The 18,418-nt window shown below is 34.2% G+C and overlaps 2 protein-coding genes across 10 annotated transcripts in view; one reads left to right on the plus strand and one right to left on the minus strand.

The window, feature by feature from the left end:
- The first annotated feature begins 211 nt into the window (after positions 1–211).
- LOC142984132 (uncharacterized) lies at positions 212–6,605 on the plus strand. The gene is made up of 10 exons (XM_076131534.1): positions 212–441; positions 519–740; positions 1,015–1,098; positions 1,382–1,492; positions 1,950–2,151; positions 2,794–2,861; positions 3,385–3,501; positions 3,989–4,051; positions 5,573–5,738; positions 6,238–6,605. Exons 1-10 carry the CDS (start codon positions 406–408, stop codon positions 6,432–6,434), a joined length of 1,266 nt encoding a protein of 421 aa, XP_075987649.1. The 5' UTR covers positions 212–405; the 3' UTR covers positions 6,435–6,605.
- Positions 6,606–6,940: 335 nt separating this feature from the next.
- The window catches only part of LOC142984305 (calpain-A-like), a 60,129-nt gene continuing 48,651 nt past the window's right edge, over positions 6,941–18,418 (minus strand). For 5 of the 9 annotated variants that reach the window (XM_076131820.1, XM_076131819.1, XM_076131823.1 and 2 more), the window contains 6 exons: positions 17,540–17,669; positions 15,254–15,472; positions 11,721–11,848; positions 10,759–10,880; positions 10,132–10,205; positions 6,941–7,543 (listed from right to left, as the gene is read on the minus strand). In XM_076131820.1, the coding sequence (XP_075987935.1) occupies positions 7,461–7,543; positions 10,132–10,205; positions 10,759–10,880; positions 11,721–11,848; positions 15,254–15,472; positions 17,540–17,669 (756 nt within the window). In that variant the 3' untranslated portion in view covers positions 6,941–7,460. Of the gene's footprint in view, positions 7,544–8,750; positions 8,831–8,862; positions 9,493–10,131; positions 10,206–10,758; positions 10,881–11,720; positions 11,849–15,253; positions 15,473–17,539; positions 17,670–18,418 lie in introns of those variants that run through there. The other 4 variants (XM_076131824.1, XM_076131818.1, XM_076131816.1 and 1 more) reach the window with 3 other exon arrangements.

An 18,418-nucleotide genomic window follows, 5' to 3' on the forward strand; every position in this document is an offset into this window, starting at 1 on the left:
AGAACTTACGGCTCACCAAAATATCGATATTTTTAGACATGTAATATTTTAAATTCCCAGCACATGCCTACACTTTGTAACTCAAAGGATAGGTATTTTTTACATCTATTATTAATTTTTCTATTCCTCCGTTTTGTTTTGTCAATAATATTGGTGGATTTCGGTTTCAGCCTATAGTTGTAGGTGGCAATACTTTTCCTTCTCTTGTCATGTGAAATGTCAACGCCAAGCTGTCAACGAAAGAGTCTCTGTCTGTAATGTTTATTTATTAACCTAAATATTATTATGGTCTTACTGTCGATTTATGTTGGTTTTTAAAGATTCCAACCGTCTTTTATACTAAATATTAACTAAGTGATTTGAGTCTTTGAGCTATAATTATCAACTTCTACAGTTGGATCTACCATGTCACTAATAGCGGTACATGGGTTCGCTCCGAAGGTGAGTTTGTGAACTAAAACTTAAATAATTTAAAACATTGAAAGCATTTTTAACAGCTAAATGTTTTTATTTTACAGTGTACGTTATTAGAAGTGGTCAAAACGCTTGCGAGACCAATACACGGTCATTTCGAAGCGTTAAATTTTAAACCTCAAAATACACACAGTCCAGGCGTCAAAACATGTTATGTGCGTCTTTCTGAGAGGCTAGACCCTGCGCGTGTTGTTGAAAAAATAAATGAATATAGTTTTCCTGGTCAAAAGAAATATAAGGCGTCCGTACTGGAAAAGATGCCTGATGTGAGTATCTTTATAGATATTTTTATTCCATACCTGATCTCAACAACTTTTAGTACCTATTACTCCTAGTAATCAATTATTTATACATAAAATTTCGCCTTTCTCCCATAGGGGTTGGACAAAGAATGCTACTGTATGATCTTTACAAACTTCCCTTGTCCCATTCACATCCATACAACTTGTCATACAGGACCTCCGTGTTGTCTTGTATCACAAATAAATAATGATTGAAAGTAAAGAGAAAATAACTCCATCTAACAATGTTTTATTCCAGATACAATTGCGTGAAAAAGGCACTCGAATGCCATTAAAGATACGAGCAGCATTGGGCATACCTGATGAAGATGACCCAGCGGAGGTAATGTTTAGTACATAGTGGAACTCAATGGTAATGTTTTTGCAGCAGATGTCCCAGATTTGGCACTAAAAATAAGAACTACTTACAAAAATATACCATTTGGGTATTAAAAACTTTTCATGTCCTTCAGAAATGTGTTAAACCACTTTTGGGCATGCAAGGTTTCATATATATGTTTTCCTTCACTGTTGTAGCAAGTGATAATTAATAACAAAAAAAATAAATAGTTTGTTTCTTACCACATACTGTTCTCCATTAATGTAATGTTCATAACAATTTCCAGGTGCCCAAGTTGGTAACAGATGAAATATTGATAGAGTTGCAGTCAAAATATCCCGGACTGTACAGCTTGAGTAAGAGAAGCAATCATAAGTTGTTGCAGGAAATTGCTAAGGTAATATTCTACTGTAATTCATGTTTTATAGTTCAAGTTATAGTGTCCTCTGTCAGCTTACGCCTGGTCCCCTGGTCACTTGTCGGATCCGAACATTAATTTTATTGTTTACGGTTAATCCGAAAATTATGGTTTATGATAAATGAGAATAGCTTCATACATATGCTTTGCTACTAGAACCTCTGATTAACATTCGGACCCGACAAGTGGGAACCGGCGCTTACTTTTGAAAGAATTGAATTCAATTAAATCAGATCGAGATAATGTCAAATCTCTTCTCATGATTTAGAAAACTTTCCTTTTAAACCAGTGTTTGAAAACATGCTAGTATGGAATTTTAAACTACGATTTGTCATAGGGTCGAATCTGATTCAATAGGATCGAATTAGATTCTGTTTGGGGTAAGTCCTCGGATCGTACTAATGATACATAATGTATAAAATGTTTTTCGTTAAAGAAAATCCTGGGTCGCGTGCAAGAGATAGCGACTCGTTCGGGCGAGACGTGCTACGCGGTGAGCAGCCTGTACCGGCGCGCTCACCCGCACTTCTGCGACTTCCAGCTGATCCTGGCGGCGCACCGCGAGCTGACGGACGCGGGCGGCGCCAGGCTCGAGCTGCACGAGGCCGAGCTGGCCGCCCCCACCGCCGCGCCACAAGGTCAGCGCTACTTACCACGTTAACGTGTACGCACCGAATAACTAACACAAGAGGAAAGGGCACGTCATACTATTTCATTGAAGATGACTGTCATCAAACTTTCCGGATGTTTGTTTGTTTGTCCTAAGGTGGTCAACCTAGTGTCAAAGTTGTTCAAGCCGCCCGAGAGGCCTTTGACATGGCTTAACGACTGTTATCTTAGTAGACAGCCGGGACAGATTTTTTACTTGCCCTCCGAAGCACGGAGACGCCCAGCTCAAATACCACTATGCGGTCACCCATCTATGGAATGACCGCGCCAAGGTTTAACCCACAGATCGTTTACCGACCGGTGAGCGCAACTGACTGTGGGCGCCTCGTACGTGACCTTATATGTGTAGGTGAACCCGATCGACACAAGCCGAACAAGGGAGTCGAGTCGGTTTTGTTGTTCGATAGATGTTGCCGAACCGAATAGACATTGGTGTCGCCGGACGTATATGCAATGCATTAGGCTGTATTTAAACCGTAATAAGTATTGCAAAATATACACAAACCATAAATTACCAATATTATTGGTTGTTTATCATTTATTTATTTAATTGTTTGTCTTTTGATTAAAATTAGATTTTTAGATTAAAATTAATATTTCTTTTGTTTCAGTGTTGGGTTTGCCTTTTGAAAAACTGCAGCCAATGGCGAGCAAGTATTCAAAGAAGATTGTAACTAAGGTCAGTTTTTATGCGCTATTAATTATCTTGTGGTATCTCGATTCCAGCCGGTTCTTAGGTGGTAAAGTTTAACTCTGGTAGTCAGGCAAAGGTCTTTTTTCGGAATTGGATAGGCCTTGAAACCATCACACTGATCAACTATTATTATTATTTCTTTTTAAACAACATAAGCGTTTAAGATATTAAGTGTTTTATCTGGCATGAATGTAGATAAGTAATAAACGTCTTGTTTGTTTGAATACTTATTGACGATGCGACTAAATGTATGATATTACACCCTCACTGGTAATGTTTGTTTTAATAGTCTAACCCTCTTATTCATAAACACACTACAAACCTATTTTAGTTAAACAACTACTATAATATGTTTTCTCTTTTTCATTTCGCTAAGGAGAGAAAGAAACAAAGCACTTTATAAGCCTTTCATAACTTCTTATATTTTTATGAATAAGAGGGTAAATGTTTAAACAATTTGCATGCAAGGTGGAATTAGTTGAATAGTTTGGTATATGTAATATTTCAGATGACTGAACACATAGAACAGTTAGACTCTGACATACGTCCCCGTGACCCAGGGGACGTCGTCGCTAGGAAACAAGTGAGGAACGAACTCAAGAGGTTTACACCATTCTTAGAATCGGTAAGTTCAATGTTATGTCTTTAATATCTTTGTAGCGCAGTCAGTAGTGTATGCGAATGCACAGAGATCGCAGGTTCGTATCTCGGGTAGTGCCGAAAAACTATTCCTGAGGTTTCTAACATCTGTGTCATCTGGATTTAGCAGGGTGACTTAAAAAGCTATTTTTAAGGTTCCCTGCCAAGAAATTATTTGCCTAAGAAAATTGTCGCCGTAGCCGAATATCGGCCAGGAGGTCATAATCATATAAAAAATACAGAGGTAGCCCATCTACAGCACCCGTTCGAATAGCACCTAGCCTAGTCCACGAAGAGATCCTGTATCCTGTCCAGTAGGTATAGGTGAGTTAGGCTAGGTGCTATTCGAACGGGTGCTCTAGATGGACTACCTCAAAATACATACTGTATTTTCACAAATAACTATTTTAATTAATCAACTGACATTCAAGAACGTGTTGTGTTTTATAAACATTGTTTATTGTTATTTGCAGGTTATAAATGACGTGATGAGGAGAAGTATATGCAAGCATGGCGGATCGTTCTGTAGGATGAGGGTAAATTATTATATATTATTTTATTTATAATTTCAAGTGGTTTCAGCACCCTTAGCCTGGATATAGAATGCTTAAGTCTGTAATATTACAGCATTTATATTCAATTTCAACAATATTTATTCTGTATAGTCGGTACTGTCGATATCGAAAGTTTGATCCCAAAATAGTTCCTACGACGCCCGTCAGAGGCGTTGATTAGATTTTCATACAAAATTTCTCGATGACAGGTCGGTTGTCGGTAGTCGATGGTAGTAGAGAATCGAGCTACTAAACATTTCAGATGAACCTTTTACGAATATAAGTTTAATATTTTTTCTTTAACCCATTCAGTGCCGTGCACGCCCATCGGCGGGTGAAACGTTTTTACTGACACGCCGAGCCCGCCCATGGGCGGTTGGATTTTAACCTCCGATATCTAAGCCAATAACCATTAGAAAAATGAAAGATTTTGTGAAATGATTCGTTTTACTAAAATTTATTCGTTATCAAAACGGCCTGCAGATATCTCAGGTTTGGAAAAAAGTCAATTCCGACTTTTCATGCCGAACCCGCCCATGGGCGGGCATAACACTTATTCAGGATTTAACAACCTTTTGTGAAATTAGATAAGAACTATAATTTTAACTAAAATTTTATAATTATAAATTTTAACTAAAATTAAGTTACCTTTAATAGAAATTGATGTTGTTTTGCGTCGATAAAATATAATAAGAAGATTTATAACATACACGCATAAAAAAAATGTTCTGGCCAGAAGCGCAAACAAATATCGCACGAGCTAAATCATTTTGCACGAAAAAACAGCAGACATAATGATCATGGTAGGACCCAGAAGTCATAAACCATATTTACCTGTGTATAACAAATTCAGTTGTATTGTCTGAACAAAAGAAAGAAAATATTACATATAGTAAATAGGAGGAACGATAAAAATTTATTGTAAGCAAATTTGCATAATGTACTTTTTTTAACTAAGTATGTAATTTAATGTACCCAAGGATTGACGACACCTGACAATTAAAAAAGGCACATATATGTGGGTTTTTAAAAGGCCTAATAGATTTCTTTACATATATATTAGCTTAATTTTTAGGATTGTATGATTTTGATTCATCTTAGATTAATTAAGTGAGAGTTATGCCTTACCTTCATGCTCCATTTCTATTTCAGCTAATAACCAATAAAACTGTCACAATTTTATCACAAATATCGCAGGAAACTTCACATACACGCTTTAAACACGGTACAGTACATGTAAACTGAACATGTGAAACGGTTTATGTCGAAATCTACAGCTACATGCCAAAAACGCCGATGGGCGGGCAAGGATACTTAATCGAGATGCCGGACCCGCCGATGGGCGGGCTGATATCATAATACAGCGGAATCTGGGTAATGTCGTTAATTTTCAGCTAGGCAGTGAATGGGTTAACAGACAACTGCCCAATTGTGTTTACGCTAGCAAGTTGTTGATCTTTAGTCCATTTTACATTGAATGAATGTGTTGTCCTCGTATTGCAGATCTACGGCGAGCCGTCGCTGCCGAACAAGGACATCCTGACGAAGTTCCTGCAGCGGTACAAGGCGGTGCACATCTCTCGCTCCACGCGCATGTACAACCTGCTCAAGTTCAACGTGCCGCGGCAGAACTACTACACGCTTATTGCTATGAACGCCACTGTCATCAGTAAGTTATATGTTTATACTATGACCCGGCAAACGTTTTGCTATATAAATTAAAATATGTACGGGGTAGACAACTGACTTATTACTTAGTGGTTTCGAAAATAGTAGCCGATTTTCAGACTTACTGAATATGCATATAAAATTTGGTAAAATCTTAAGGGAATGCGTCATTTTCCCGTAGTAAAAGGTAGCCCATGCCCTTTCCCGGGTATCAAAATATCTCCATGCCAAATTTCATGCAAATTGGTTCAGTAGTTTAGGCGTGATTAAGTAACAGACAGAGTTACTTTCGCATTTATGGATTGTATAGAATAAATAATAGAAAATCTAGAATGCTAATTAACTATTCACAGTGCTGGAAATCTTCATTTTGCGTCATTAGAAACATTGTGATTAGTTGATTACTGATCCGCTAAACTCTGCTAGAGGAAACACACCCTTAAACTCTGAAACTTTCCTTGTACTTTTCATAAAACAATATTATTTACTTCTACCAACAGGCGGCGCAACACTAGTGATACGGTCATCTGAAATGATGACATACACATTATCAGCATTATCGGACTTGGACAATAAGTCGCCTACAGCCCTGAAGGACGAGGACCCAAGCCAGGAGTCCTTGGAGCTTGAAGACAGCCAGCATGATGAGTGGGGAACCAATGGGACTGAGTGGGAGGTGCAAGAGATGGAACTATAGATCATTTCATTTAACACTGACCGCCACGGTCGGCTATACTCGACTAATCAGAACGTGCTCACGACGCTTTCGTCGGCAAATGTCGACAAAAATATAACTGTAGAAGAGATGTGTTGTTTGTTACTTGAAAGTAAGTGTGATTGTTTAAGGATTAAATGTTAAGTAATTGTGTGTTTTTGTTTTATTATGCATCAGTTTTTTTGGTATGTGCCGCTATGGGAAAACTGTGATTTTAGGTTATGTTGGGTTGTGTTAGAAACTGGTACTTACCTAAATACATAATTTAACAAATAATCGCCATCTTGATCAAGGCCATCGCTACCGCTAACGTGCGAACTACGTCGTAATCAAAAGAATCATAGAAATCTGATAATGTGTCAGTAAAATGACATAACGTAGTTGCAATGTTTGTAATGGAAATAAAAAAATGATAAATCTAAGTCAATCGACAATCGATTGATTGCTGTAACAAACCTCAGGCTAGGTTGAAGTAAATAAGAAACAAGTTTAATATAAATAAACATTTTAATTTCAGATCTTTTATAAAACAAAAAAATAATGTCAAAACAAATATAATAATGCGAATATAAAAATGCATTGTCAATGCAACTTAGTGCAATCTTGTACATATTACATATATTAATTGAATTTCCACGAAAAAAGCTTTATGGGCTAATCGCACAGAACTAGGCACGGACGTATTTGACCATAGATGACCATAGACAAAACGCTACATTGGAATGAACAATCGGTGGATAAAAAAAAAATAATACTATTCATCAGAATTAGTAAACAGTTACATTTACAAAAATACTTTAGTTATTTTAGTCGATTACATAAAATACCCGTATTGGTAGATTAAGTCATAATTTCTTAATTAAAACTTGTGACTTTCACATACATTTTTGTAAACTTTTTCTTAGTTATAACAGTTATAAAATGGCTACGTTATAGAGTATTCGACGATGTGCATTGAATGTATGCGTATAAGGCCTTTTTTGCTTTGGCAAGGCGATGCGTTGACGTTTATGAGTAGACTGTGCGATTCAGCCATTCTTCAAGGGAGAAGGTGGCGTAATCCCCGCCAGATGATCTCCCTTTGAATGTATCTGTAAATATATAAATATATATTAGTATTGATACAAAACTGGCGCGAAAGTTAAACAGTTAGTAAGCGTTTTAGTGCACGAGGACATTTTACATTGTATTTTTGTTCGTCTTTTTAAATAATAAATAAAATTTAAATAATTATAATACATGTAAAATATCCGAAAAGTGTAGAATTACCATTTGCGAATAGTTTCCTAGTAATACATATTGCAAAATAAATTACTTTTTTTTTTCAAGCTATAGTAAATACTAAATACTGATATACTATCGCAAATAATATTATGTTTTAAGGCTGTTTAGGAGACGACATTGAGCAATAAAATAAAACAAAACAAAATAAACGAATTTATATCATTTTAAAATTATTATTTTTCAGTTTTATCATCTCATATTCAGCCTTTGTGTAAATAGGTGATATAGCACACATTACCGAACAAATTTACAAGTTGCATACTGTGAAAACTAAAATATGAAATAATATTTTTCACTTTGGCACACTGTAGAATATTGTTTTAAGAAATACATTATTTGGTCTCTGTATACCCTATAGTGGAAAATGGCGTGATTTCGTATATAAAAAGGAACGGAGAATTTAACAGAATATTTATTATGAAAATAAATAAATAAACATACAGTTAAAATGTTTTCAAAGATAGCTTGATTATTAGATAACAGAAGTTTGTTATATTTCATTAACATTTAGCATCATCGGATACTGAGCAATTAATAATACCAACGCCATACGATTAAATGCTATAATGAAGGTACTTAGTAAATAACCAGAAGGAATTACAAGCATATCAATATTTATTATGTGCCAGAAATATATCTCTAATATCAAATAAAGACTTTATAAACAAAAGTAAGTAATCCTGTAAAGAAAATCCAGAAAGGTCACACAATTTTACAGATGTCAAACTGGACAATGATTTAGTTCTACAAATCACTACTAGGGAGACGTCATTAATTTATAATTATGCGAAAATTTGGATGGATGTTCTATTCCATTACGCTCAAACCCATAAAAGATTTTAATGAAATTTGGTATACAGATAGTTTATAGTCTGGATTAACTCATAGGATACTTTTTACCCCGGAAAATCGTTTCACACGGCCATAAGCTAATTTAAAAAAAGTTTGTCACAGTATGAAAATTGTAAAAGTGTTTCAGTATAACATGATGGACTATATTGTCGTTTGTCGTACACGTTATGTGGCGCCCCCCGGCGTCGCTCACGCATTCCACTGCAGTTCGCGTTCGAGGTTCTCCAGCGGTTCGTTGTTCGCTGTCACGGTTATTAACACACTTATTTTTCATACAACACATTATTATAGCAGTCTGCAGCTATATTTTAGAACAAAGCTTAAAAACTAGACCCTATTTTTTGAGCAATTAGGTCTTAAATGTTGTTGTTATTGATTGAGCAATTAAATGGCTGGTTTTGGCATTGTTCTAATTTAACACAATATCAGTTCAAAATTACTATAGTATAGTTCCTAAACTACGAAATTTTTTTGGTAGGTATTTTTTTGCTTGTTTGGCATTTATTTCCTGCCAATGTTTTATTTAATTTTAAAATTAAGTTTTAATGTATTTATAAAAAAACTAATTTCACACAAATCTCTTGTCTTTAAAAGCTTTTTAGATAGATAATGAATCATTAAAATGCATTCCAAAATTTACTTTGATACTGAGATTTTATGAATAGGCAATAAAATCACTTACTATAACATTGGAATATGCCAATTTTAATGTTATTTTATTAAGAACATAATGCCAAGATATCCAGCCACAATTCAAACATAAAAACATAACCCTGTTTTAACACAGTCGGTTAACACGCCCTCTAGCGGCCGACTTGGTCAAACTAATTAGTACTATACTAAGGCACTGTCACAAAACACATTTCGTTAACTCATGCATATAAAATCATGTCATCTGGCAAGCCTGGAAATAATATTGTTTATTATGCTACTAGGTCATTATTATAGGAACACTAGGATATCTAAAATGCTTAGTTTTTGAGAACTACTAGAGAAGAATTAAATTTTTAAAGGTCGGCAAGTCAGTATACTTAGAATATTATAAAATTATTGTGATAGGAATCTAATTAAATTATCTCATTGAAATGCAATTATAATGCTTTATTAGCTACTTCTTGCAGGATAATTAAAGTCTATATTATTTTAATCATGCATATTATATTTAATGGCTTTTGATCAATTAATATTGCAAACTTAAAATACGAATTGCATGTTGTCATACTTCTTTACGTATTAAATAAAGACCTAAAAGTTCAATTTTAATTATGACGGGAATCGAACCCTGGATTTATGTGTCTGATTGAAAATGTAATGTTATATAAGAATATTTTCAACATTAAAATGCTGAAAACAGAATCTTGGATTCACTACAGATCTTAAACACGGGATAGGTATATAATATATGTTTCTAATTAAAATTTGAATCCACGCTATTTTCAATATCATAAGCTCCAAATTAATTACTACTGATCCCAATCTACTTCCTATCTAAAGATACTACTACTACACTAAGAGAGATAGTAGGTATGTTATAAAGTCTCACCGATCATAGTCTTGAGCCGCACGGAGCACATGATGAAGTCATCGAACTGAATGTAGCCGTCGGAGGAACCATATCTGTAAAAGAGAAAGGATTATTTATCTCTCTCTAAGTCTTATATGGGTAGTCTCTGCTTAATCTTATAAAAAAAGGCGTAATTTTATGAATATAATTATGTTTGTTATTCATTTTCAATACTGGGTAAGTGCGAGTTAGGGATTTCGTAGACCTTCGGAAAGTGTATTTAATACAGTTTTATTTTTAATATTGAATACAGCCTTTTTCGACTTGCAAAGTTTTATCACGATGAGTTTATTGACCGTTAGAACAAGTGATAATTATTGGTAATATTTACATAATTTCGAAAAATATTATTATTCTACAGTTGGTACCATCGACTACACGTATAGAAGAAGAATGCTTAGATAGATTAATCTGCTATAGTTCAATTACCGATTAACAAAAATCTATAAAAAAATAATTCAAGTGATTTTTTCTTGCAGTGAATTAAGATATATTCAATATTGAGAGTAGTTTCAGTTCATGGCCCATCAACAGTATAGTGTAGTATGTATGTAGTATGCATGTATGTATGTTTGTATGTATATATGTGTGTGCACGTGCACGTACCTGTGCGCGAGCACGTTGAGCACGTGCGCGTTGACGGTGTAGCCCGCCGAGTGCAGCGCGTCCCGCAGGTGGCGCGCCGGGATGGCGCCGCGACCCTCCGTGTCGTACAGGCGGAACACGGCCTGCACAACAACACCGGTCATTCATTCATTATGTTATAAACCCTTAACTAAATAGATGAAAAACTATTCTATACAAGCTTTTACCCGCAACTTTGTCCGCCAACTCAATTTTCATGGGAATGCGTCATTTTCCCAGGGTAAAAAGTAGCCTATGTCCTTTCTCGGGTATCAAAATATCTCCATACCAAATTTCATGCAAATTGGTTCAATAGTTTAGACGTGACTGAGTAACAGACAGACAGTTACTTTCGCATTTATAATATTAGTATGGAAATATAGATGTAAGATGTTCAGACGGTTAGGCACAATGCCATTTTAAATTGTAATTAATTAAATCTGCTTGCTTTATAAACAAAAAATGTAAGGATTTAAAAGGTATTTCACAACTAAACGAATCATGCTTGCAAGAGTAGAATATACTATGTAGAGTTCGAACCCACGGCCTTTTGATGTAAGCCATTTACGAACAGCTACGTGGAAAACACTGAAATTTATTTTCATTAAAATTTGTATGCAAATAGCTACAGCACCAAAAACGAATCAGACATATTTTTTTATGTATCATACAGAGCGAGTGGAACTGCTTGTATACTACGCGCCAAACAACTTGAACATAATTTGCTGTATTAATAATTAAACAGAATGTAGACCTAGTGCAGAAGACACTTGGTTGGCTGTTATACCAGTCGGTGGTTTAAGCTGAAACGCCGTCGCCTTTGCGCAACACTATTATACCTAAACTGACCTAAAAATCGTTCACTAAGATGTAGCGAAATTGTTCAAGTTGTTTGGCGGCACCTATAACAACTAATAAATAACATAAAAAGTTAGTATACTCACGCGCCAATTACGAAGATCAATCCATAGAGTTTTAAACTCTTCGAAGCCGAGTCCGCCAGAATTATCCTTATCCAGCATGGCGATCATACTCCTACACACATCCTTCGAGAAACCTTGCCCTTGCAGTTCTGCAACACATATATACCATTAATAACTGCATTCCAATATATACCCATCTCTTTTTACAGAGTATGATAGTAATAAGTGCGAGAGAGACGCAACTAGTTTTGTTGCGTCGTCTCGTTCATATTACTTGTTGAGATGGTTTTATAGATTGATTTTTTGATGTGATACTGAGGTAGTGTATTATAAAATGTTTATTATATTTTTGGATTCACGAGTATATAAAGAAAATATATTTATGCAGAAATTATTAATTATTTTGTTGTTTTCATTATCAGTTCGTAACATTTTGAAGGCTTATAGTAAATTTAACCCATTAATGTCCCACTGCTGGGAAAGGGTCTCCTTCCGGAATGAAACTACATCACGCAGACCAAGTGGGGTTTGGGTTATAAGTTTGTAACAACAAAATTTATAGATTATTATTATTACATTATTACGCAGAGACAAATTTTTGAAACTACTGTAACAATTTAAAGAAATAAATAACTTAAAGTAACATAACAAAATTTAAAAACCTATTACATTAAGCATGAACAAATCCACGGGCTAAAGCATTTTAAGCTTAGCTTATAGTCTACATAATATGTTTTAGATATCTACTAATAAAAATAAAATAAAATACTCTTGAAATATTATTATAACTAGCCTACATAAATTGCAATTCTTCAAAAATTACACATGAAGCGATTTTTTTTAATGTAATGATTTAAATAAACAAAATACTCCACTTAAACGAAAAATAATAAAAAATAAATTATTTTATAATAACTACTTCAGTACTACATCTCGTATTTGGAATATTTTTTATGGAAATGGAGGTGACTTATCTAACTACTATAAAAAATAAAATGAAAATAATTTAAAATGCCCATTTTCGTTTACTTCCAATGTACATACATAACATGCGTAAAAAGCTTTAAAATGATAAAATTTCCAAAATTACATTTTGAAAATTTCAACATTTCTGTGTTAGTGGCGTTAAGCGGACATGATGCAAAATATTGCTTTCGGATTCCATAGACAAAAAGAAAACCAATATTTTACATAAAAAAAGAATAAAAAATAATAAGTGTCCTTTGCAAAACCTGTAAAAAAGTACAAAATAAAAGAATAATATTTTACAAAATAATAATAAAAAATATAAAAACAAAAACAGACATTTTAAATTGTGCCCTCCATTTCTATAAAAACGTGTCGAGAGTTTAAAATATAAAGCTGTACATGCACACCGGCGTCGCTGGCGACCTGCAAACAATCTGGCAAATTTAGTCAAAATATTACTTATTTGGAATACAAGCTTTGGAATAAAAGTCTATCAAATAATATAACTTAGGGTCCCCATTTTTTTTAATGGTCATAAATATAATTAAGATACTCAATGGAAATGATAACATATTTTTTCATGTCAAAATCTGAGTTAACCCTTATTATTCTTAGAACTGATGGTTACCAATAGTGCAATATTAGTCCCAAAAGTGCCATTTACTTCTACAACATTCACATCTTACGGCTTGTCGCACAAATATGAGCGCAACTAATCATATAAAAAAAAATCAGAATGGTTAGTTACCATTCTGAAAGATTTTATCACCCTTTATTAGCACTTCAAAATGTATCATATTCTTAAAACAGCTAAAACCTAGCCTCTCAACCTATTATCAAACATACATAGCCCATAATCAAACAACGACCTGGATTAAAAGGTCATATCCCAATCTGTCACCACTTCAAACTGACTCAATAGACCAATCGTCACTAGACCAAAAGCTCGTATCTTTTCTCTCATTCTAAACTGAACCCAATTCCTTCCACAAGTCTTCCAGTCCACAAACTTATGTTTCCCGCTGTCATCAAAAAAGGTCATATCACTCTTTGAAGTATAAAGTGAATCCAATTTCTCGTCAATACAACTATTAATTGACACAATTTCAAAAGATCTGTCCTTTCCCTATCTTCTAAACTGAATAGAATTCCTCAACAATCTTTCGACACGCACCCATAAGGTCCTATGTGTCCTCTCACTATCAATGCAAACTGAACTCAAATCCTTATGCAGAAAGTCATATTATCTTATACTATCATCACCAATCTCAATCCTTCGACAATAGAACAAGTAATCAACATAGGACTCAAAGGTCCTTTCTGTCCTCTCACTATCAATGCAAATTGAACCTAATTCCTTATACAGGGTGTCCCAAAACTCAACGATAATCTGTGACCGGAAGAAAGGCCCAGTTATACCAGTTCTGGGAAAAATAAAAAAAAAATTCCATATCACTTAGTTCAGCAATAATAGACATTTTTCAAAAAAGTTAAAATTCCACACCCTTGGTCGCATTTTCAAGTCCTGTGACCAGCAATGTCACAATTTAGCTGCGTTTTTTTTTATTTCGTAATCTTTATTAAATATGATATTAATCGTAAAACAAATTATTGCACAAAACATTGTTAAATTACTAAAAAAAGTTAAGTTTTAGTGAGTCATGTTTAACAAAAATATCGTTAGTTAACTTTGACGCTTCATATTGAAAAAAGAATGTACTACACTACCTGTGACACGAATACAGGCTCTGCAACGCCTTACAAAATTAAGACCTTTTCACAGTCGTGCAAAATTCCTTGCATTTATTTTTTCTGACGCTGTGTCAAGTTTCTGGCGAAGTTCTGATAGATTTTGTATTAATTTCGAATAGACCTTATCTTTTATGCATTCCCAGTCAAAAATATCTACTTGATTAGATCGGGGGTACGAGGAGGGCTTAAAATAGAACTACTGCGTCCGATCCCTCTGTGAGGATATGCTTCGTTCAAATAAAAATAACATTTTTAATGGCAAGAAAAGTGGCAAATGTTGCACCATTTTGAAATCTTGATTAAATGCGCCAACTTTTAAAATAACTTGCCAAGGGTAGTGTAGTACATTTTTTTTTCAATATGAAGCGTCAAAGTTAACTAACGATATTTTTGTTAAACATGACTCACTAAAACTTAACTTTTTTTAGTAATTTAACAATGTTTTGTGCAATAATTTGTTTTACGATTAATAGCATATTTAATAAAGATTACGAAATAAAAAAAAACGCAGCGAAATGGCGACATTGGTGGTCACAGGACTTGAAAATGCGACCAAGGGTGTGGAATTTCAACTTTTTTGAAAAGTGTCTATTATTGCTGAACTAAGTGATATGGAATTTTTTTTTTATTTATCCCAGAACTGGTATAACTGGGCCTTTCTTCCGGCCACAGATTATCGTTGAGTTTTGGGACACCCTGTATATCAAGTCATATTCTTAACACTATCATCACTGATCTCAATCTCTCGACAATAGAACAAGCGTAGTCGTATATCTCCTCTCACTATCATTGCAATCTGAACCCTATATCCCAATCAACACGTCACACAATACCTGTTTGTGGTTGCGGTTGTGTGAGATGCACTTGCTCCTGGTGTTGTTGTTGCTGTACTTGCTGCAGGTCTACGCCGAGCTCCTTGCAGATGGGTGAGCACAGCGCGCACAGCAGCTGTTCGAGGCAGGAGGGCTCCTGCGCCGGCGCCCCGGCCGCGGGGGCGAACCCCCCGCCTCCCCCTCCCCCGTCGTATGCGGCGCCGTGGCGCATGGCCAACTCTGTTCGTGTATTATTGTACATATTGAACCTAATTTGTTGTAGACATTTTGTAATGGTATATGCGTATTATAGTTCGATTATATTTTCAAAAGTTAAATATATTTTTTAAAAAATTTTGTTTTTTGTAGTTTTCCGAGTTAATCTATTTACTATGAATATACTATGATCTACAACTTTTAGAACTAGAATACGCATTCACCGTATTTTATCATCAGGTACAGGGAAATCGTACGGTCTAAATGTTGTTGGAGTGCTTATTCTAATTATATCGGGTACATTTTTTTTATTCAACTATCAATAAACATAATATTAGCTTTTGTTTCTACTTATAAAGCACTTCGATATTAAACTTTTAAAAAATCACAAATAAAAAAATCACTACAGTTAAAAAACTTTTTTAAACTATGTCAGTACATTATTTTAAATTTGGGATTATATTCTATGATATCAGCTTATATCAGCTTAGCCTTTCTTCCAAGCTATGTTGGAGTCGGCTTCCAGTCTCACCGGATGCAGCTGAATACCAATGTTTTACATGGAGCGACTGCCTATCTGACCTCCGCAACCCAGTTACCTGGGATAACACGATATCCTTCGGTAAGACTGGTTGTCAGACTTTCAAGCTTCTGACTACTGTTAACGACTGCCAAATATCTTCGAAAATGACAGCCGGGACCCACAATTTAACGTGCCTTCCGAAACACGGAGGAACTCGATATGTATAAGATGGTCACCCATCCACAAATCAACCTCGGCAAGCATGGCTTAACCTCAGAGATCGATCCGCGCGGCTGTTGTTAACTAAGCCACGAGCTAGGGATTATATTCTATGACTACAATAAAAATATTATAGGTATATACAATACACGGAATATCTTAAAAAATATAAATTAAAGAAAATTTGCTAAAAAAATATGAATGTAAGATACTTACATATACTATACCTTTGAGACGGTTAGCGAAACGAAACGAAAGCGCATTTAACTCGACACAAAGCGTTATCACATTGAGAAGCTACAAAATGGGCATTTTGGACACAGTATATGGTAATTTTACAGATAAAAATAATTATATAAGTCGATCTCTGTCTAATTTTTAGACTAATAGTCAAATATGTATTTAGTTTATGGTTATGAGTTAAAATAATTAATTATTAATCTATGATAATAATACAGTTATGATGTCGTCATTAATTCACTCTTAAAATCAATTAGAGAAATGTCGTTATCGATAATAATTAATACTTATTTATATAGAAATATTGTATTATTTTATTCTGATTAGCACAAAATAGAACTCAATAGCAAGAATGTTAAACTTTGTATTTATTTTTATATTTAGATTTTAGCTAATATTGTATTATCATATTTTGCGACACGAAAATATACTTAATACACTTTTTTCAGTTTATCGACTGGCCCCGTTTAACGCAAATAAAAAAATATAAGTAAATCTAACTGCTTGGTAATTTAAAAATCGACATTAGAAATTAAGTATCAAGATTATTTTTAGGTATTTTTTCATTATTTTACTATGGAGCTACATAGTTGTAGCTTGATAGTACCATAATTAAATGTGATATGACCACCAAATACCGGAATGTTACTCAATTTTAAGTGCTAATTAAAAGTAAATGTACTGCTACAGAATGAGCAATGCAACATGAGAAAATAATGATATATTTTTACTGGGTGGGCTGGATTTAATGGTTTTTCGTTTTAGAGCTGGTACCCGCCATGACTTATTAAAATCGTCAATCATTGAATCAAACAAATCTGACAACTACCGTTTTTATATTTTAAATACGTAACTTTGTATACAGTCAACCTCGGTAACTTTGAATCATTTGGGTAACATTGACAGTGAACAGAATATGAACTAGTTTCGATTATTTTTTCATATGAAACCAACACATAAAGGTTTCATCAAAGTTACCCAAATTGACCTTGCGTTTGAAAGTAATTATTATTATCGAAAAAATATTTTTCTTCATACTTAAATTTGAGTAACATTTCAGTATCAGGTCTTTATAGTGTCTGTATTATAATATATTGTGGTGTACATACCCTCCCTCATGGCATAGTCGAGGATCTCCTTGAGTTCCTGCCAGTCCACCTCACCATCAGCACCGGCCAGGCGGTTGAAGAACTCACGCACTGGGTCGGCCGGCTCTGGGTTTGGTGCTATATCTTTGACCTATAATTTTTTATTATAATTTATTTAAAAGTTATTGTCATCATTATCGGTTTTAGCATTTGAATAAGTATCTGCTTGTCGAGTGAATTATGGACCGAATTTTTTTAAACAGTTGCCGTAACTTTATCTATCAAATAAAACCCGACACTTATCCGAAAAACGTGATGTTTAAAATCTGAACACTTCTTAATTAATAGTTTAAAGATATTTCTATATCGTCACTTATCTACTAAAATAAATGTGTAGCTAAATAACGGTTGGAGGAACATGGCAATTCATTTTCTGTGTATTAGTCATAATTTTAACTATACTCTTTAAAATATAGCTTGATTAGAATGACAGATGTCAAACTGTTTTGACTAGGGTTGTAGAAGTATTGATCAAAATCGATAGCGAAAAAATCGAATCTATAATTTTATATTCGATTAAATTATTTTTGAATTTGCTTTTTACGAATTGTTGTTGTGAATCTTATTGTTTAAGAAAATTCGTATAGGACGATCAGCCCTACTTTTAACACCGCATGGAGACCTCTCCTAGTTTAGTATTAATTAGGATCAATTAAATAAAACAATGAAAACGGTTAAATAAAATTAAATTATTCAGTTAATGGTGCAATTCTGATGATAGGGATGAGGATGATAGTAATATAAGATGCGCAGTTAATAGTGCGCATCCTAAATCAGTATAATCCTCATCGCTCTCATCAGAATCGCTGGAACAATCTTGGAGATTCATTATTAATTCTT

The sequence above is a fragment of the Anticarsia gemmatalis genome, chromosome 26, assembly GCF_050436995.1.
Source record: "Anticarsia gemmatalis isolate Benzon Research Colony breed Stoneville strain chromosome 26, ilAntGemm2 primary, whole genome shotgun sequence".
NCBI lineage: Eukaryota > Metazoa > Arthropoda > Insecta > Lepidoptera > Erebidae > Anticarsia > Anticarsia gemmatalis.

Bases quoted from the DNA above. Each gene is read 5' to 3' on its own strand.
- LOC142984132 (XM_076131534.1), top strand. From the start codon at position 406: ATGTCACTAATAGCGGTACATGGGTTCGCTCCGAAG. The intron at 4,052-5,572 runs GTAAATTATTAT...CTCGTATTGCAG, and splicing joins GATCGTTCTGTAGGATGAGG to ATCTACGGCGAGCCGTCGCT. The intron at 5,739-6,237 runs GTAAGTTATATG...TTCTACCAACAG, and splicing joins TATGAACGCCACTGTCATCA to GCGGCGCAACACTAGTGATA.